The sequence below is a fragment of the Uloborus diversus genome, chromosome 1, assembly GCF_026930045.1.
Source record: "Uloborus diversus isolate 005 chromosome 1, Udiv.v.3.1, whole genome shotgun sequence".
Taxonomy (NCBI): Eukaryota; Metazoa; Arthropoda; class Arachnida; order Araneae; family Uloboridae; genus Uloborus; species Uloborus diversus.
In genome coordinates this window covers 266,066,785-266,089,633 of record NC_072731.1, presented here as the reverse complement: position 1 = coordinate 266,089,633, position 22,849 = coordinate 266,066,785, and the positions used below count along the sequence as shown (strand labels likewise).

General features: G+C 34.9%; 1 protein-coding gene across 1 annotated transcript in view; it reads right to left on the bottom strand.

Annotated features, from left to right (window-relative positions):
- LOC129220578 (uncharacterized) overlaps positions 1–22,849 on the bottom strand; it is a 51,695-nt gene that overhangs the window by 15,463 nt on the left and 13,383 nt on the right. The window contains exons 6-9 of the mRNA XM_054855013.1: positions 16,085–16,228; positions 14,281–14,456; positions 11,440–11,573; positions 2,788–2,927 (exon numbers count right to left, since the gene is read on the bottom strand). Coding sequence (XP_054710988.1) covers positions 2,788–2,927; positions 11,440–11,573; positions 14,281–14,456; positions 16,085–16,228 — 594 coding nt within the window. The remainder of the gene's footprint in view (positions 1–2,787; positions 2,928–11,439; positions 11,574–14,280; positions 14,457–16,084; positions 16,229–22,849) is intronic.

The following is a 22,849-nucleotide window of genomic DNA, read 5'->3' as shown; positions in this document are numbered from 1 at the left end:
AATCGCAATTATGATATTCTAAAAAAGGTCATCCACAAGTGACGTCATGTCCTAAGGAGGAGACGGGCTCATGAAATTGTGACATGGGGAAGAGAGAGGGTGACAAAAAGTGACATCACACAGTAATTGTTACAATATGTTTGTAAAAAATATGACATGTGACAGGGGAGGAGTTAGGTGAAGTGTGACACTTTGTGATAAAGGGCAAATATGTTGGAAAAAAGTGATGTCATTTGATGACACTCCTTCAAAATCTCATTTTACTCCTTCAAAACTCCTCCAAAAAAACTCCTTCATTTTATTTCTGAAATTGAGTACAAACCCTGTAATACAGTAGGATCCCGAAAATTCGGCCAAATGCGGAACAAAAAGAGGTCGAGTTTTGAAATGCTGGGTTATCGGAAAATACACGCTGCAGCTTTTTTGCGCGGGGTTTTATCGTTTTGCCAGAATGTGGTCGAGTTTTCTGGATTCAGCCGGGTTATCGAGTGCTGAGTTCTCGCGACTTCTATGTCATTGCTTTGTTTGCTAATTCAAGGCTTTGCCTCTTTCTGACATGAGATATAATTCAGTTTCTTAATTATGATCTGTAATATTATAACAAATCCCTCTTAACTACCACTTGTATTAGACGAACTTTGTACATTTTCAGGAAATGACATTCTAAAATGCACGTTAGTTTCATTTTCTATGATGAGAAAATTGATGAATTTACTTTATCTACCGTTTTTTTGGCGCTCTCAGCTTCAATGTGCTGACATATTCTTCCATTTCGGCTATTCCCTTTTCCAGACTGATGAGTGTAAACTAAGACGAAACTGCAGTCTCTGGATGCGATAACGGGGCTGTCTAGTATACTGCATGTAATCCAATCAATGTATCAGGCGATTTCTGATCGTCTACCCTCATTTCCGTGATCAGAGTCGGTCCCCCTAGATCATGTGATTTAACACCATTGGATTCTTTTCTATGGGGTTAAAGTCATACGTCTATGTCAACGAGCCTACATCCACCTGAACACTGGAAGATGCCACCGCATTTATGCAAAATGATTATACAGTGGTGATTAAAAAAAATTGCATCAGCCGTGCCGCAAAGGAGAGGCATATCATCCCGACTGCATTCAACACACAGTCAAGCATCCCGTATCCCAGATGATTTGGGGATGGATTTCTGATCAAGCAGTTATTGGGCTTCACTTTGAGCAAGGAATAGTGGTGTATATTAGCATTTTGGAGGAGAAATTGCTTCCTAGTATCCGGGATCACCTTACTTCACTTCCAAACGTCATTTCCCAGGATGATCCTGCTCCGTGCCATAGGGCAAAACGGGTAAGCAACAACTCAAAAACCTTTATCCTGCCATTAGACTTAAATTGACATGGGGTTAAGTCATTTTCTTTTCTCTAAACTCACACGCAGGTTCAGAAATGGAAAAATGAGCATGGGGGTCATCAATTTGCCTTGGCTCAGAAACAGCCCCAATCTACTTAAACAGTTATTGGATTCCTGCTGTTAAATGCTTATTTCATAAGTTTTGCAGAATTTCTCATACATTCATCGTTAATCGGTCGGCCAAAACTTTTCACATAATCCCATTGCTGTGAAAATGCGAGGGTGATGCAATTTCTTTTACCAGTACTGTACAAAAGAGCGCACACGCGCCAGCAAACGGTGAAGGTATCGTATTCAAAGTGCTGTTTTTTGCATAATTCTATCCCATGTACTTTATGTTTCAGTGAAAAAAATGCACAATTGAAAAAAAAACTTTTCAAAGTAGTTCAAACTTTGCGTAAATTTTGTAAGCCTTTTACGTGAAATCATTAAGTGTTTTTTTTTTCTGTGAATTTTTGAATAAAAATGAAAGTTAATGTCTAATTTGCTGCTTTGGAGTCATACGTTTCAAAAGCTAGACTTTTTTATTTGAGCGATAGGTAAAGCGAATTTCTAAATCAAAATGTTTTCTTTCTATTAACATGCTAAAATTACATTTCCGATGAACTTTGATATGAAAAATCAAGATTGAGTGATGATTTTTGAATTACATGTTCAATAAAATTAAAAAATCCTGTGGCTAGTCTGGTCAATTAAAAAACAATAGAAATCGAAACCGCATGAAATATAAACGTCAGGCTGCGGTCGGAGTGAGATCAATACACAATCTTCCCGAGTGCTCAAGGAAAGGCACTGTACCGTTTCCACCTCTTGTGTAAAGATGACAAGAGAATGCATGGTCTTTTAGAGACGTTTAATGCGATCAATATTTACAGCTATATTACAAATTACAGATTATTTAATGTTACAAAGATATTTTGAACTGCGAGAACCACACTCCGCGACTCACCAGCTCTTTGCTCTACGAGTGTCTCCCCCTTTGATCTATTTACTTTCTCTTATATACAAGGATTCGTTTGGCGGGGAATGCACCCCTGTTTGCAACAGTCAGACGATGTTGACAAGGTGGTTGAAAAATGTTCCCTATAGTGTCACAGACATCATATCACACCAAACGGAGAAAGTTTATGTGCACAACAAATGTCCAGCTTCGGATAAAATTCAGCTATTTTGAAGATCTAATTTCGAACATTTCTCAGAAAAGGGGAGCAAAAACCGTATTTACGTGTGGTCTTATATTTATCCAGCTTCCATTCTAGTGACAGATATAAAACACCAGCGTAACATGTTTTTCTCACGATGAGTGTGGTCTGGGAAAGAATTTCTAGAACGACCCCACATATTGAATCGAAATAGCAAACCACTGGAGGAATCGCATCGGTATAGCACTTACTTCCTTCGGGGATCTCGATCCTGAAAGTGAGTTTGTCTCCGATCCTGACCGTCGAGGCCTCCCTTCCTTCCATGCCCAGAATCACGATCTTCGGCAGGGGAGCTTCCGGTGATGCTGTCACTTGCATGGTGTCGGGATCCCTGAAGAAAAAATATATTAAAAATTAATTTCAATTTTGACATCTTGAATTCAAATTACGTTTTTCGCAATCACGAGCGTGTGTGTGTATGTATGCGCGTGTGTGTTTGTGTAGGCGCATGTGTGTGTGTTTGTGCAGGCACATGTGTGTGGGTGCGTGTGTGTGTGAGTGTATGTATGCATGTGTGTGCGTGTTGTGTATGCAGTGCTGTGCGTGTACGCGCGTGTGCGTGTAGGCGTTTGTGTGTGTGTAGGCATGAGTGTGTGTATGTGTATGTGTGTAGGAGTGTGTGTTTGTGTCTGTGTGCAGGCATGAGTGTGTGTATGTGTGTGTAGGAGTGTTTGTATGTGTAGGTGTGTGTGTGTGTGTGTGTGTAGGCATTCGTGTGTGTGTGTGGGTATGTAGGCATGTGTGTTTGTGTCTGTGTGCAGGTATGAGTGTGTGTATGTGTGTGTAAGAGTGTGTGTATGTGTAGATGAGTGTGTGTGTGTGGGTATGTAGGCATGTGTGTTTGTGTCTGTGTGCAGGCATGAGTGCATGTATGTGTGTGTAGGAGTGTGTGTATGTGTAGGTGTGTGTGTGATTTTGTAGGTGTGTGTGTATGTATGCGTGTGTGTGTAGGATATGGACGCAATCTGGAGACGGCTTTCGCAAGAGGAGCAGCATCGTGAGGAGCCGGTCGACGGTGATGCTGCAGAGGGTGCTGGCGGGAAAATAAAATGATAGGACATCAAAACAGTCAAGTGAGAACAATAAGCAATCGTGATTGCTCAAAAAATTAATTTGAATTTTGACATCTGGAACTAAAATTACGTTTTTCGCAATCACGAGTATGTGTGTGCATATAGGCGTGTGTGTTGGTGTCTATGTGCAGGCATGAGTGTGTGTGCGTGTAAGTGTGTGTGTATAGGTGTATGTGTGTAGGTGTGTGTTTGTACGCATGTGTGTAGGATATATGTCCATATATGGACGCAACCTGTAGACGGTTTTCGCTAGAGCAGCAGCATCGGGACGGGCCGATCAACGGTGGTGCTGCAGAGGGAGGCGGGGGGGGGGGAGGAATAAAATCAAAGGACGCCAAAAATAGTCAATTGAGAACAATAAGCAATGCGGTTGCTCAAAAAAAAAAAATATTAATTTGAATGTTTGGCATTTTGAATTCAAATTATAATTTTCGCAATCACGAGCGTGTGTGTGTGTGTGTGAATGCGCGTGTGTGTTTGTGTAGGCGCATGTGTGTGGGTGCGCGTGTGTGTGTATGTATGCATGTGTGTGCGTATTGTGTATGCAGTGCTGTGTGTGTACGCGCGTGTGTGTGTAGGCGTTCGTGTGTGTGTGTGTGTGTGTGTGTGTGTGTGTGTGTGTAGGCGTTCGTGTGTGTGTGTGTATGTAGGCATATGTGTTTGTGTCTGTGCGCAGGCATGAGTATGTGTATGTGTATGTGTGTAGGAGTGTGTATTTGTGTCTGTGCGCAGGCATGAGTGTGTGTATGTGTGTGTAGGCGTGTGTGTGTGTGTATGCGTGTGTGTGTAGGATATTGACGCAACTTGGAGACGGTTTTTGCAAGAGGAGCAGCATCGTGATGTCGGACGACGCGGCGGTGGTGCTGTCAGAGGGTGCTGGTGGGAAAATAAAATGATAGGAATTCTAAACCGTCAAGTGAGAACAATACGCAATCGTGATTGCTCAAAAAAAAAAAAAAAAAAATCACTGACGCAGTCCAAGTCTCCAACCTGCGATCCGTGAACAGATTTTGTTCAGCCCGCAAAAGGTTTACAGATTGGAAAAAATCGTTTTTGTTCAGCCCGCAAAAAGTTTACAGATTGGAAGAAATCGTTTTTTGTTTGAAAATATTTTTCCTTTTACGCATTTCAAAAGAAATGGAAGTCCAGGAAATCTCAAAAACCACCACTGAGCGTTCTATAAAAGAAAAAAAAAATCGTGGTTGAATGGGAGGTTGTCGCTAACTAGACCATCTACACTGCAAAAAATAATTGCTGTTTTTATAGTAATATACTGTTTTTCCTACAGTTTAATATTGCTCTGCTAAATAACAGGGAAAAACGTTTTAGATTGCGCAAAACGATGCGCAAAAGGTGTTTCCTTCATACGGGAAGAGAAACTAATGAATTCAAGGTATCGGCAGCCATGTTTTTTTGATAGGTGTGCTGAGGCAGGACCGTTCAGCCGTAATCCAAGTTAAAGGTAAGTTCCAGTTATATTATTCATTCCCTTTTCCTCAAAATGTAGTTTTCTTTATCATCGAGAATGTATGTAAAATAAGGTTTATTTTGAAATCGCAATTCGTATCGCAATATTCGTTGATGTTGACTTTGCAATTTCTTTGAGCTGCTAAGTTGTAGCGATTGCTTTATAGCAAAAATCCGAGTAGTTGCTGTGATTCTGAGTTGACAGTTTTTAAACATTTTCTGAAACTCAAATTTTATTTAAAAATAAATCAATTCCTTTCCTGATCGTATTTAAGGTATTAGAATATTAGACTTTGTTTACGATTATATTTTGTGTTATATACGATGTCAGTACTTAAAATTTAAATTTTTATGTTCTTCTAGTAAATTTTTAGTATATCGCTATTGACTTCTATTTTTTTTTTCTTTTTTATGTTCAGTTTTGAATGCTTTAACATTTTGCATTTGACCATTTTATTGTAAAAATTTCGTTATAGCGTCAGTAACTTTTATATTCTGTACATAATTCGATGAATACAATGTAAATAAATAAAATAACAACGTGACCGAGCGACATGCAAACAGAACTATGTAATGGAACAAGACAAACTAAATTTTATTTTGATTGAAATGTGATCGGTCATACAATTCATTTAAGTCTGGGTTTTTTAAATCTGTAATTCAATATTAGTTTTTACGGGTAGTTGAATATTATCACTTCAAGAATCACCGGAATATAGACATTTCTGTTGCTAGAGCTAAATTAGACGAACATTTCTTTCATTATTATTATTATTTTTTAAATTTTCCGGTAAATTTTGGAACACTTGATTTTTTGTTTTTACATTTATTAAATTAATTAATCAAAACAGAATGCTAAGTACTTTATTATTTATTGTACGTATTTTTGTAAAAATTAAAGGAACAAAATTTAAAGCCAACCTCATAATGAGAGCAACAATAAAGATTAAAGTTTAAAGTACGATGTATTACAGCGTATGAAACTTTCTTCGCATATTCCGACTTCTGTGACACTTATCAAAGAAAATTTGTGATTATTTTTATTGAAATATAAATAAAAAGCAGTTATTTTACAAATGTGAGGATGTTTTAATCTACAGTTAAAAGTGGTGCTGTCTTCTGGCAATTATTTTCAAGAAGGGTAGCATTGTTTACAACAAGGAGGGCGGGCCAAATGTGGACTTACAATTTTTTAATGATTAGAACTGGCACTACCAGATTTAATCTATTTTTTGACAGGTCTGACGATTCATTCTTTTGTTAAAAACTTTTAACTTTTCTGACCGATTTTCATTTTTTACTCAATTGACTTTAACTAAGCCATCTTGATTTTTAACCGACTTCCAAAAAGGAGACGGTTATCAGTTCATACCGTATGTATGTTTTTTTTTTTTTTTTTTTTTTTTTGTCCACTCACAGCGTCTCACCTAGTGAGCCGATTTTGATGATTTTTTTTTAATAGATAGGGGATGGCTCAACGTAGGTCCCATTACTTTGTTTGACCATATTTGTTCTTTCGAAAAAAAGTTATGGTCAAAAAACAGTAATTTTTAGGCAATTTCCCTATAAAATGATTAAATATAAAACCCATTGTTACAAAAGTTTGATGCCAGACAACAGTTATTTTAATAGAAATTGTACTGATAATTTTGAATGGAGGCTTCTCTGAAGCAAGCATTAAGTTTCTTCATTGTCAATGCCCTATAGTGGGGGTAAACCTACCTGGAAGCGAGGTAATGCAGTGATTAGGATCTGCTTAGTCTTCACAGTGCTACCAGGTTAGGTCTGCATCGACTATATAGTAGTATTTGTTTATCGTTATCATCTATGCCAATAACAGATGATCGTGGCTAAGTAAGGAGATACAGGATTGCATCACAAGCAACTTGTATGCTGTGAAATGTAAATTACTCAGGGACAACGTAATATTTAAATGACTATAATTAAATTAAAGCACAAATGAATTCCAGAAATTAACAAAGATAAATTTTTAGTGCCAATCGCTTAAAGTTTAAAGCGTGTTCATAGTTCTTTTTTAGTTAGGAATATTTTTATGAAAAAAATTAGGTGAAGTTTCGTGATGGTAACTTCTTACTATTTCTGAAATACATTTACACTAAAAAGAATGAAATAAAAAAATTTTGGAAAAAAATAGAACCGAGTTCAAAATTGCTCTAAAAAGTGAAAAATAATTTTATTCTTTAAACACCAGCGATAATACTTTTAAACATAATTTTTGAAGTTGGCGCAAAAGCGAGCCATATAACTCAATTATAAATTTAACCAGGCTCAGTTTCTTCACTACCACATACATTATGCATTGATTACAGCATATGTGAGTAACTATATAAATGCTTCGTTCCTAACTTTGGATGATTTTCTGAAAAAGATATGAACGAAGCATGGTTGCACTGCATTTTACTTTCTGTTTTTGCGCCAAATTCAAAAATTATGTTTAAAAGTATTATCGATGGTGTTTAAAGAATAAAATTATTTTTCACTTTTTAGAGCAATTTTGAAGTCGGTTCTATTTTTTTCCAAAATTTTTTTATGGGAATATAGAATTGTTTCTTCCAGATTTCAGGTAAATTCTGGAAAACTTAAAGAGAAATTGTCTAAATCCTCTCAAAAGAAGTACCACTTAAAAAAAAAAGTCACTGGTGGTTTAGATGGGGACATCGATAGCTGTTCAAAACGGGGGGGGGGGGGGTGCAGTTTGAAAGACATAGAATATGAATAAAACATTTTAATTTATGCTTAAATATTAAGACATACATAAGATAGAATGTTCTTATGGTATTATTTTATTTCAAATCAAATGACTCTTTTATATGATTCCTTAGTACTTGAGAAAAAAGCTCCGTAAAATTAAATTTTAACAATATAATAACGCAACTGTGGAATAAAATATATGAAATTTTTTTTTTAAATTATAAGTAAAATACAGTCGAACCTCCATATATCGAACTTCCACATATCAAAATTTTCTATATATCGAGATCCCAGCAAATTTCTATGTTCATTACATAGAAAAATTGTTTCTATTTGTCGAAAAAATCTCTATATATCGAATTTGTTTTCGAGACATTCGTAGATTTTTTTTTTCCACTTTAGACTGTCTCATGAAAAATGAAAGTTAGGGAAGAAAATTATGTTCACTAAAGGTTGCTACGAAACTCGTAAGGAATCTGGGGTTGAGGGGTGTGTAGATAGGCCGTTGTTTCTTTCTGGAGTTCTTTAATTCCCTCAAGTTTATTTCAAATCTTAGTTGTAACCAGTAACATTGTAAAATCTGTTTCAAGTTCTCCGTTTTGTCTGTTGATTATCATTCCTAGTCTTTTTAGCTGCAGTAAAAATCATTCAAGTCAAGTAGATTGATTTTTTACTTTTCTTTCGATTACATTGTCAAAACGAAAATCCCCTCATGTTGCGGATCAAGCTGAATTGAAGAATGAAGATGTATGAAAGCGCAAAAATGTAATTTTTGTTATTTTTTTTTTAATTGCTAACTTTTATTTTAACCGATGCTTGTATCAATTAGAAATTGGCTTTCATACACGTAAATTAGTTTTAATTTTAATGTTTAGGAGACTTTTACGATAAAATAAAATCGTTTCTATATAGCGAAATTTCTACATATCGAATTTTTTCCGATAATTTGCTACTTCGATATACGGACTGTATTTCATATTAAATACAGACAGAGTTCTAAATAATTATTTTACGTCACACTTTGTTTCATATTCAGATTTCTAATAATGGGGAGCTGTCAAAGAAAAAGAAGATGAAGCTGATATCAGCTGAACATAGCTCGAGCTGTTTAACAAGTGTTGGAAAGGAATATGGGTTACCAAAAAAAGAAAGAAAGAAAAAACATCTACGGTTTTCAGTGCTACTGTAGCAACGCGGGGGGGGGGGGGGATTAAAAGAGGCTAGGTACGGAATTCATTGTTTTAAATGAACACCCCAATATTTCCCAATTGGTTGTGCTAAACGTCGACCTAGCTCCATTTTTAAAAAAAATAATTCTCTACCTCATTCTAATTATTGTTTTGAAGTAAACATGTTGCAATCCGATAATCTGAAGCCTATTCTAAGAAGAAACTAGTTTCAGGTTTTATCATCTTTAAAACAATTTTATTTTTTTCTTTAGGCCAAGATGTTAGCTTTCCCATTTTGAACAACTTTCCGCTGCTTTTTTTTTTTTTTTTTTTTTGGAATTCTTGACTTATAGAAGGAGTTATTCTCTCGATCACTTCAGTTATCTTTGGACGTTAAATTTAGACGTTTTTATGCAAAATTTTACGCGTAAGAAATCACATATCTAAGGTAGGACTTATTGCGGGGGGGGGGGGGGGGGGGGCTCAACTGACTCTCACCAGGGTTTTAAAAAACAGAATATGATTATGCATTTTAGAAACGACGGGAATGTACATAAGAAAAAACTTACAATTTAGATGAATGTGCAATTTTTACTTAAAAACCTTAAAATGCTCATTAAAATTATTAAGCAATATGCACGGCATAAATACAATATTTTATGACATTTTTCTTTACATCTTTTGAAGAATAGTTTGTAAAATTTTAAGAACAAAATTTAAGTTTTACTTTTAAGTTTTCATTGGTGCAGCATCATTGTTTAAAAAAAAAAACGATTTTTTGGCACAGAAATTCCTATTCTAAAATTTTCGCGGAGTATTTATCTTTTTATTTATTTATTTTGTGTTGGGGAGGGGGGATATTCTATCTTCAAAAGATTTTAAATATTATAGCAAAAGAAAATAATCTTATAAAAGCTAAAAAGAAACTTGTTTCCCAACCTCCCCCCCCCTCCATCTCATTCATATTTTATACAGATATTAAAACTTACGTACTGTCTTGTGAATTTTTCTTTCTTTTATTATTTTCAAGGGGTCTACGAACCCTTAACCTTCAAAATTTTCGATTTTTTGAAAAAAAAATATATGTTATGCAATGTTTCATTTTGAACAATTTGATACCTTATTTATACGCCAAAAACTTTTCAAGTTATCGTAAAAATGCGTAAACTTTCCCCATAGAGATTTATGTTAACAACAGCTGTTTAAGCCTCTTTTTCTCAGCTGCCGGTTTCTTCGGTTTTCTCGTTTTGCGCGCATGATATCTCAAAAAGTTTCTTATATATTTCCATAAAACTTTTAATGTATGTTTATCTGGTTTATATTTATGACCTGAACCTAAATTTTTTTTTTCAATTATTTATTTATTTATTTATTTATTTTTTGAAATTTTATAAGTTAATATCGAAAATTTTAAAAATTTTGGAGAAAATTTTTTTTTTTAATATTTACTCTTATTTTTAGTTGAAATTTAGGTTCGGATCATAAAAATATACCAGACAAACATACATGAAAAGTTTCACGGAAATATATAAGAAACTTTCTGAGATATCATGCGCGCAAAACCAGAAAACCGAAGAAACCGGCACCTGAAAAAAAGAGGCTTAAACAGCTGCTGTTAACATAAATCTCTATGGGGAAAGTTTACGCATTTTTACGATAACTTGAAAAGTTTTTGGCGTATGGAAATAAATAAGGTATCAAATTGTTCAAAATTAAACTATGCAACAACATATATTTTTTCCAGAAAATCGAAAATTTTGAAGGTTAAGGGTCCTTAGACCCCTTTTAATGTAAGAATTCCATTGGAGGAATTAATTATTAAGAGTATTTTTGAAATATCTATTGATAATCTTATTTCTTCTATCTTATTTTCTTATTTATTTTTCCTTCCATTTGAGATAACCTTATTTCTAAGACATTACAGTACTGGCAGTCACTAATACAAATCTAGAGGAAATGGGTGTGGGTTGGACAATTTTCCATGAATAAAAGTAAGTAGCAGAGCTTACCCGATTCACAAATGATGAAATGCCTCTCAGCGTTGCCATTCACAGTGTGAAATATTTAATTCACTTCTTTACTCATATGTAGTGGCAACGATATGGGTCATAGCAAGCTTAGAACACAATATTTAATTCGACTCTGAATTAAATTAAGCTGGAAATGCGGTAGACAGCAAGCGTAAACATTCAGCGCGCCAGTGGAATGCGCACCAAAATACATCACTTGTGACGTCATAAAGACCACGCCTTGTTTGAAAAATCGGACAGTTAAAAAAAATTAATTAAAAATTAATTGGGAAAATTAAAGTATTTTCTGGGCCCAAGTTATTATTTTTGCCTATTCTATCAATTTCAGTGACACAAAGTACTACTTTTGACTGAAGGATACAACCCCATTTTCTATAAATAAAAGTAAGTACCTGATTGGCATCATTCCAAAAGAGATGTTTCTCGAAGTCACCTCGTAAGTGCACCTCACGTTGTACACCTTATCGGTCCTGGTCATCACGACGTTGTGATGCTGCAGCACAACAGTGTTCGTGTAAACGCCACCCTGAAAAGAAAAACAACATATTCTGTGACGAACAGTTTAGAGTCACGAAAGAAACCGTGAAAACGATTACTTTAAAACTGGAAAATCGCCCGTCAAGTTATGACGGGAGAAAATTGCTTCTACATTTGAAAGAAGCAATTTTCCTGTTTGGTGATATTTTAACCCTAACTCCAGTAGATGGCGTTCATTATTAACCATTTTTTCGTTTTTTCATTCCCCCGAAATGACTGTTTTTCCAGTAAAACAGTTAAGTGACCAGATCTAGTTCAGCCTCGTCGGAATAAAGCAATGAAGCATTTCCCTGCATGTCAAACGTTGCCAAAAAATATTATCAAATTATCATGCTATGGCGTGAATTTCATCCTTGATGACGTCAGAGCGTAACTCGATCAATGAATTGGTTATTATATATATAAGGATGAATTTAATTCATTCAGAATCATGGGTTTTGCATGACTTTAGCAGTAGAGGTTTGTGTTAAATGCAGGTGGAAATATTAGGGTAAGACTCATTCAATAGGTATAACAAAGTGTAATATTTCTCAACATGTCCTGTAAAGCTCCTTACAGTGATTATTACTGATTAGTTAAATTAAATTGATTAGACTGTATACCGAATTATATTTGGAGATAAAAATCGGTTTCATCGATGGTAATAGGGTTTTTTTTTTTTTTTTTTTTGGGCATGAAAATTTGAGCAATAATAATATAAAAAAAACAAAGACCATATTTTAAAAATTAATACAGCTTTTTAAATTAATCTTAAGCTTTGAAGACCGACAAAATATAATACATGATATAGTATTTGAAATAATAACTTTGAAAACTGATCTATACTAATAATATAAAGCTGAAGAGTTTGTTTGTTTGTTTGAACGCGCTAATCTCAGAAACCACTGGTTCGAATTTAAAAAATCTTTCTGTGTTAAATAGTCCATTTATTGAGGAAGGCGATAGGCTACTTTTTAAAAAAATCATATTGACCGAAATATTTTGAATTGCAAATTAAATGTTTAATTAATTGTTTAGTTCTATGAATTCCTAATAGATTTCGGGATAAGTTAACTCATTGAGAGGGCGCTGGCCGACGGTGGCGATAGCTGCGAGGAGCCACGCCACGTGACTCAGACGTGTGGTCGGATACGTTGTTGTGGTCTGCGAACTGATTTTTGAATGCGTTTTTTTTTTTTTTTTGATATTCAGGTACATAAATTGATTTAGTAGGCTTTTTCTATTGTGTTTTGTTTTCTTTATTTCTTAAACGTCTGTTTTTGTTCTTATAGTTAAAGATATCTAAGTAAATAATTAATCTTTAAGTATTTATTATCTCTACATCTTTATTATTTCTAAGTAATCCTATCTAAGTAAGTAATTTGATTTGTCGTATTCTTCAATTGTGATTATTCTTTATAACGATTTTATTATAGTATTTTTTCTGCAATTCCAAATGCTTATTTGGCCAAGCATTTCGAATTGCAGAAAAAACCGCTTCACACTCGCCAAAGAACAGGGTTGGCGCGTTAAGCAATGAACTATCTAATTGAAAGAATATTTTGAGTTTTAAAGCTACTGTTAATCGTTTTACGTGTTTAGGCGAATAGCTTTAAATTCCAGAAAGACTTTAATAGGTTTTTGGAAAAGGTGTGTGCGCATTTCAGTTGGAGAAAAATGATCATTTCACATCAAGGGGAGAGCGGGGTGGCGTTTATTAATTTATTAATTTATTCAACGGACTTAAATTCTTAGCGACGTTTAAATTTTTAACTGGGGCATCACCGTGCGGCTACTGATAGTAAAATAAAATGTACGCTCTGTCAATACTTTGAGGCCAAAATGTGCTATGGGACGTATATTTTCAAATTTTTAACGCTTTGTGTTAAAATCTTAGTTTTAGTTGCTTGGGTTTAGTTTAGTGTTCATATTTTACGAGGGAAGTTTATTTTCATAGACGACAGTATTTAAATGTTTCAAGTTTAGCGGGGGGAGGAGGGGCTTGTTCTAATTTTCCACGAACCATGTTGTTGTATTATGATTTCTTACACATTTAAGAGATGCAGACGACGGCATTTCAGACATCTTATATAATTAAAAACTGAGCGTATGTAACTGTGTATGTATGTTAGTTACTTCTCCCGAACGACAGCGAACTGACCATCGAACCAGGTATAGATGGATTCGTAATTTTCTCGTCTTTATGATTGGCTATTTAACATAATTCTCCGGTAATAATTAGCGGAGACATCAATTAAAAACTATTGGTTATGACACTTAGATTTGGACGTAAAACCCCTATTTTTCGAAGGCTTTCCTCCATTCAAATGATTATTCAGTGCTTCATCTCCATTTCCGCAACAATGCTTTCATTAAAATTTATAGCCTGAAAAAAAATCATTGAGACAAAAGATCTGTTGTCATTTTTTCTCTCGAATATGAGCAAATCAAATTCTTGCTTTTGTTTTAAAGGCTTCTCCAGTAATCGGGGGATTTAAAACGTTTACTTTTTTGGTTATTTTTCCGCAAAATTTTACTGATTATTATTACTATTATTATTATTATTATTGTTTAAGCTTGATTGTTAAACACGTGTCACTTGACATAACTTTTATTTTCGAGGTGGATCGTGCAAAGCCGGGCGACGCAGCTAGTTCGATTATAAAAATCGTAGCTTATTTCATAAATTCGATTCGAAATGAAAGTAAAACACTTACCATCGACTGTGTGTTGCAGTCTTGACCGCTGAGGGAGAGGTCGAGTCGGAATTGGTTGCTGTTGAGGACGTTGGCGTGGCAGGTCTCGCTGCGGCCCAGGGCGTAGATGCGGCCGTGGAAGTGGCGGTTCGTCTTCACGTACACGATGATCTTGGAGTCGGTGCACTGGATGGACACTGTTCCGAGGGAAAATACGGCGATTTAAAGTTGTAGAATGGTTTTAACTTGCATAGAACAAAACGAACTCATGTGTACATCACATGATTTCCTTTTACACCAATTTAATGTCATTTCCCCATTATCGGCAATTTTAATGTGATTCAATTGTTTACTCTCTAAATATCACCGATAGTGGCCAAATTGAAACCAGATTTAGAAAAAAAATCGCCAAATCTGTCGCCAAGTTGACGACAAAACTTGGCGACAACTAATGGCGATATACCGCCAAGTGTCCGCCAAACTATAACACCACTTGAGTTTGCATCGAAACTAACAATGATTCCTCCCCCCCCCCCAAAAAAAAGGTGCGAAAGACCCCTTTATAAGCACCCGAATGCAACCAAAGAGAGAGAGGCACAACTAGACTCCACTAGGAGTCTACGTACTAAATTTCAACTCTCTAGGACATATCGTTCTTGAATTATGCGACGCACATACGTACATACGTACACACATACGTACATACAGACGTCACGAGAAAACTCGTTGTAATTAACTCAGGAATCGTCAAATTGGATATTTCGGGCGTCTATATGTTTTTAAGTATATATGCACGTGTGGTCGAGTCGAAAAAAAAACTCAACATTCTTTCGGGGGTGAGCAAAATGGAAATTAAAGTCGATTTTTGAGTGAAATTTTTTTCGCGAATACAATACTTCCTTTTTTGTAAAAGAAAGTAAAAATAAGTCCTTTAAAGCGTCATCTCGCAAAAACTATCCTTAACAAAAGGAAAGAAAGAATTTTGGGTCGAGGGAGAAGAAAAGCATACTCCACAAGGTTTTTTTTTTATTTTTGCTTCCTTTTACAAAAAAGGAAGTATTGTATACGCGAAAAAATGTTCACTCAAAAATCGGCCTCAATTTCCATTTTTCTCACCCCAGAATGAATGTTGAGTTTATTTTTCGACTCGATCACACGTGGATATATGCCTAGGAACGAACAGACTCCCGAAATATCCATTTTGACGACCCCCGAGTTAATTATAACGAATTTTCTCGTGACGTCCGTATGTATGTATGTATGTGTGTATGTGTGGATGTATGTCGCATAACTCAAAAGCGGTATGTCCTAGAAAGTTGAAATTTGGTACGTAGACTCCTAGTGGGGTCTAGTTGTGCACCTTCCCTTTTGGTTGCATTCAGATGTTCTTAAGGAAGTCTTTTGCCCCTTTTGGGGGGAAATCATTGTTAATTTCGATGTAAACTCAAGTTGTGTCATAATTTGTCGGACATTTGGCAATATATCACCAGTCTTTTGGTCGCCAAGCTTTGTCGCCAACTTGGCGACAAATTTGGCGATTTTTAATCTTTTTTTTTTAAATTTGGTTTCAAATTGTCCACTGTTGGTGACATTTAGAGAGTAAACTATTGAATCACATTAAAATTGCCAATAATGGGGAAATGCCATTAAATTGGAGTAAAAAGAAGTTATGTGATGTACACATCAGCTCGTTTTTTTTTTTTTTTTTTTTGCTCGTGAATGCTAAGTTGCCGCAGTTTTATATTTCGCCAATACTCTGAACTTGTTCGTTTTAAAAAAAGTAAACAATAATGTTAAATGCATAAGTTGAAAATATCTTACTCACCATCGTAACAAACACCATAAACATCACAAGAGGGGTCTTGGGTTTCTGAGAATATAGGAACAGAAGTAGGTTGCTGCTGCTGCTGGGATTGCAAGCTCAGATTGATGTTCCCTTTAGAAGGCTTAGTGCGTTTAGAAGTGTCATCTAAAAAAGACAAAACTTACAAGTAGGATCTGCACAGTTGTACTTCAAACAATATAATATGTTACACTGAAGCTCCTTTAATTCAACAAAGATGATTTAAGGGGAGTCAATACCCTAAATACTTTCAAAAATTCGATTTTTCGATTTTTATATATTTTGAAACTCTATTTCCTTTCCTTTTTAATGATACAAATTTCTTGATCGTGCTCATATTAGAAGTAAGTTAAAATAAGCTTTAAAAAAATGTACACTTTTTATGATGAGGTATAATTTTCCCCTTTAAATTACAATATCTCGAAATGGTATTTTTTAAACTAAATGTTCCTTTTTCTCAGAAACTAAATTGTGCTAGGCTCTGAAATTTGGCTCTCCTCTGATATGCCCCCCTCTTGGCGAGATTTTAATTTTTCGCTCGATACGAAAATCGCCAATAAGGCGATAACTTGGCAACCCTGGTTTTGCAACTTGAACGCTGGAAAGTAGTTTCTCTAAGTCTGTTTTTGCACGTGTATGTGTTTTAGGAGGTAGGTGCTCATATGTTTCGCTCTTAGGGAGATTTTAAGTTGAATACTCTAAAATAAAGTTTCAATTCAAACTTTATTTTAGAGTATTCTTTTTCTTGTTGTTTTTTAATGTTAATTTAGTTGAATTTTCTATTTTAATTATGAGTTCGGTTTGTGATGTTGTCCAAATGTATCAATTGAAATTTTTGAATGAATCTTCTTTTTCTTTTTCGTCAGGTCGTCCAACGTTTGGACGTACCGGAGTCCTAAATAGATTTTTTATATTTAAACTAATTGAAAATAAAGAGGTTAGGTAAGTGAACATATTTTGAATTATTGTGTTTTTAGTGTGTTTCTGGTAGTTTGTATTTTGGTCTGGTTGGCATTTTTGTAGCACAAAAATGGTGTTAATTTCACATAAAATCTGTGACTTTATTGTATACTGAACGGAGGAGATCTGTGACTTATATCCGACTGTGATGTATATTAAAAGTCGGAGGGATAACGGACCGAGCGGCAGCGAGGTCCTGGCGAGCCCGAGGTGTCATAGTACTTTCGTAATGAGACCGAGGCAGGGCCGGCGAGCCGAGGTCTCATTACGAAAGTACTATGAGACCGAGGGCTCGTATCCCGGAGAAACAACGGAAAAAAATTAATGCATTAATTTCATTAAATAATTAATGACATAATTTGAATTTTTCCTGTTGGCGCTAAAAAAGCATCGCTAAGAACGATGTATGACATATGACGTCATACATAGTTTTCTTGGCGACGCTTTTTTGGCGCCAACAGGAAAAAGTCGCCAAGAGGGGGGTATATCAGATTTGTTCCTGAAATTTTTACCACCTTTTCCATACATCTAATTGCATACACTGAAGTAATTTTTTTCTCATATTCGAAAAATATTTTTTTATAGAGCTGATTTCCTGTTACAAAATGCCATTTTTTGAGAAAAATACTTTGACTTTCACATTAGATTAAAAAAAACTAAGCTTTCTTTCTGTAAAATTTTACTTCAGTATGGAGAAAAGAGTCTACTTAAAATAAAGAAAAAAATTCATAATTATACCTTTAAACGGATTTTCAGAAAAAGGTACATGAACCTGTGCAAATTAGCATTGACGGTATAGGGGGCCCTTAAAACTTTTTCAAATTTTTAGAAGTGTCGTGTAAAAAGATTAAACTTTTAAGTAGGTCTCATCACAACATAAATTTATCACTCTGAAACTCGCACTTTTATCATGGAAGAATAAAAACTTCTATGATAAAAGTGCAGCTGTATAAGAAACTCACATTTTTGGTCGATTCTGTTCATCACTTAAACTACACCCTTGAATACTTGAATTATTCTATGTAAAATTGAAAAACTAACTTGATTTTAATAGAAGAGAGTAGCATGGTGTGTTTTCCACCTGCGATCTATTGTTCATGTTCTGGCCCTTTATTTTTCTTACAATGGTCTAAAGCTTAAGCTCTAAATATCTAACATCATTCGCACAAGTTCATCTTTACTAATAATAAAGCTGAAAGTCTCTCCTGTCCGGATCTTTGTCTGTCTGTCAGGATCTCTGTGACGCGCATAGCGCCTAGACCGTTCGGCCGGTTTTCATGAAATTTGGCACAGAGTTAGTTTGTAGCGTGGGGGTGTGCACCTCGAAGCGATTTTTCAAAAATTCGATGTGGTTCTTTTTCTCTTCCAATTTTAAGAACAAAAATATCATAAGATGGACGAGTAAATTACGAAATTATCATAACGTGGAACCGTAACATGGGCACAAGACAGTTGACGAGATACGAAATTATCATAACGTGGAACCGTAACATGGGTACAAGCCAACTGGCGAGAAAATTCACCACACATTATTTGTAAACATACAAGCGAACCAAAAGACTTTTTAATTTTTCTATTACGGGCAAAGCCGTGCGGGTACCACTAGTGCAGAATATTTAATGAAGTAACTTATGATTTTTACCCTCTTGCTTTCACCAACTATATTAAGTTAAAAATTGAGATCAGTTTCAATCTAAGATTTATTGCCCCCTTTTTTTTCTTCCTTGTTCGTTTTCTTTAAATATTTTTGGAATAGTTTGGTTCTGATAAGTTGCTTGTGATGTTGCGCATGATTAAACAATTTCATTTGTTGAAAAAGGGGAACGGACAGCCAGGTTGCTTTGGCGCCAATCTAAGAATTTCTCCTCTTTGAACCCAAACATAACTGAACTCGTCCAGGGGGTCAGGGGCGGCAAATAGGGGGTGCGAGAGGGGGCGGTTGCGCCCCCAAATTTTTCACTAAGAATAATATAAAATGGTAAAATTCAATTCAGATAACTCAGAAAACCATTTGCCTGAATTTTCAGAACAGAAAAAACTGATGGAGGATAAGTGTTTGCCTTAACTAAAGAAGTAATCTCTTCATATGGGTTAAATATTTCAAAATTGAGTAATCTATGTTATGATGGTGCATCTTGTATGAGATACCCGTACAGTGTAGAGAGGAGACTGTGCAATTTTTACGCGTAAATTCCATGTCATTTTACATAAATTTTTATGCTCATATTATAACTTAATGTTCATCTAGTAAGTGTTCATTGATGCCATGTACTAGAAACACATTTTAGCAACTCGGTGTATCATGTGCTTTCATGGAAACTTTTTGTAAAGATATGCTATTTTTGAGAAACATCTCACATCAAAAAATACTTTCACATCAACAAATGTATCTTGAGGCTCTTTACTTGACAATCTCTGTGTGACACAAGATGGTCTTCAAGAGTTATAAAAGCCCCATGGAAGAATTACTGGAAAGCGACCTTTGCATTGATAAAACATTTGATGTCATTTTAATATGTATGCCTTTGTCTGAATTTTTTGTTTACTTTATTTATACTGCGGAGCGTTTTTTTGGTAAATGCTATACACTTTATCATAAAAATTTTAATTCGCTAATCTTAATTCTTGGATTGACAATTGAAACTCTTAGTAATTTTCGCATTAATGCATACTTGAACCAGGTGTGGAACTTTGTGACAGAGCTTTTCGTAACAGTTTTTAATGTATGCCAACGTGGAAGAGGTGACAAAACCCAGATGAAGTTTTAGTCAAAATATTAAATCAATATTTTGAATAAACTGATCAATTCAGTTTCTCAAAAAATTTAGACAGGATTTAATGAGAAATATTTATTATTGGTCTTAACTTCAATATTATGTAGGTCGGTTATAGAAAGCGAAAAAGAAAATATTACACTTATAAGTAATAACATGAGGAAAGAGGAATTGTTTTGTGAATTGTGACTATACTTTTTAATGACACAAAATAAATACTAGCCTATTTAAAAAGCTTTCTTGGTTATTTTAAAGAGAGGAATCTAAAGGAAATGTGCTTTTTTTGACATAACTTTCTTGCTTCCATTGTTTTTTGACTCTTTCAATCAGGTCAGTCATTTGAAAGATGACTTCCGTGATTAAATTAAAAAACCGACGTAAATAAAGCACAAATTTACACGAAAATACAGCATATAGCTATTTCAAGGCTACAATAATGGAGCCTCTTCATCGGTGTAAAAAACTACGCACACAACCAGAAAGTTGTAGGAGAACTGAACGTCAACCAATTTTGACTTTCGTGTCTCAGGAGGTTAGAGAATTGCCTTCGAAGCGCAATTAGGCAAAGCAAGACCTTCCTCTTTAGCTATACTGGCAATAAATTAAGTCATTGGATATTGATTAACTATAGTTACAAAATTTTCTGTCCTTCCTGACTCCAAAAATAGCAGATTAAAACTTTACTAAAAAATAAAAACTAGTACCGAGATATTTTGTGAGATAACTTATGACAAAATAAATTTAAAGCTTCGATCGAAAAAATTTTAATTGTTCTTCACAAACCTAATTATTCTTAACATTTAAACCATTTAATTATCAGTTCTTGTTAACCAATATGTATTTTATACCGTACTGAGGAAATTCATGTTTAAGAAACTCGACCCCCCAAACGAAATGCTGAAATGCCGCCCCTGCGGGGGGTCGTCCACAAATGATGTCAGGCATTGAGAGGACTCGTGAAATTTTGGCAATTTGTGACCAGGGGACGGGAAGGATGACAAGATGTTTGGAATCACACACTTTTATAACAACTAGCTACGTTGCCCGGCTTTGCACGGTCTACCTTGAAAAAAAACCATTGCGTTAAGTGAAGTTTCTTCAATTACCAGGATTAAATAAAAGAAAAAAAAACCATCATGCAAATTTTTTTCGCCAAACAATGACGACAGATACTAAAATACTTTTAAGAAATTAAAATAAAATGAGAAAAATGGATTTAAAAGGCGTAACCATGGAAACACAAAATAAAATAAGTTTCAGAATTGAAAATGAGAAAGATGGAAATAAACAATGGATTCAAAAAGCGTTACCGTGAAAACGCAAAACAAAATGGTTAATAACTTTAATAGAGAACAGATTTTTGAACTTCATTTAATTCGCTTATAACTTTTTTCTAATGGAAATAGAGGGTTGAACTTTCAACCTAAGGTCGAGTTTGATCTGGAGTAAAAAAAAGCAGCTCTTTCCAATGCTATCAAAAAGAAAACTGTGGGACAATTCCTTCACTTTTTATTGATGGATTTAGAGAAGAAAGTAGTGCCTAAATTTCAGCTAAGCCTAAAAAAATTCGAGCTAAAAACGTAAAAAACTCCCGTCGCAATTAAGTTAGAGCATTGGAACAAATTGCGCAGAACGCGGAAAATTCTTCCCTTTCCAACGATATATAATATTACTATTTGCGAGTAATTTTTCACCCCCATATTCGGGAATTTATGTGAAAATTGGGCCTAAATTGGAATAAAAAAAAGAACTGTTCATCGAATTGTTTTCGAACTGGTCTGCAAACCTTCTCAGGACTTAATGGAACAAACTGTGAAAATTTGAGCAAAATCGGCTGGGTAGTTCTCGAGTTTTGCGAGTTCAAACACACAGACGCTTTTTTGAGACTTCATTTTATACTATGTAGAGATATGTATATGTAATATAGCGTAATCTATAACAAGGAGACGGGAGGGGTTAAATTGAAGTGTGACAATCTTTGACAAGAGGGGGGGAAGGGGGTCAAATATGCTGAAAAAAAGTGCGACGTCATTTATGGACAGCCCCTGTTGAAATATCTATAATCGCACTTTGATTGTTTGAATCAAATTTAGAAAAATATCGTATATCAAAGCTTAATTGAAGCTCTCACATGTCCTACATTTTCTTGAGTTAACCCTTTTCTATTATCTATATTTTATTAATTTAGCTTTCATTGGTTGGATTACATTGCATATTGGTTAATTAACTAATCCAGAACTAAACCATAAATAGTCTCTGCTTACTCTGCTTCGGTTCTTAATTTTTTTATTTTATGTCATTGTGCTGTTAGTTTCTTTTGCATTAACGAATGCGTTTTCGTTACACAACCATTTTAGTCATTTTAATATCCTCAACAGCCCCTAAGTTAAACGCTATTGAGATTGCAAATAAATACCTTTGTGCTTAAAATTAAAATAATCAGTTATCCAACGTTTTGAAGCACAAAAATGCCAATTACAGCTGACACGTGTTTTTTGTGTTACAAGTAACACCTTTTTCAATGCAAAGAAGTATAAACTTCTGGATGAAAGTCATCCCTTTTCTCGAGTGACTTTTTCATCCAGAAACTTACACTTCTTTGCATTGAAAAAGGTTCTTGTAACACCGAAACACGTGTCTGCTGTAATTGGCATTTTTGGCAACATTGGATAACTGATTATTTTACTTTTACACACACACGCACGCACGCACACAAACACATACACGCACTTACACCTACACACACACATACAAACAACTACCCACACATTCATGCCTGCACACAGACACAAAAACATATGCCTACACACGCATACACATACACCCCCCACACACACATTCATATACACAACTACCCACACACTTATCACACTTATGCCAGCACACAGACACAAACACACATGCCCACACACACATACACATAACCTTACACACAACACACATACCCCCACACACAAACACACACTCGTGATTGCGAAAAACATAATTTGAATTCAAGACGTCAAAATGTCAA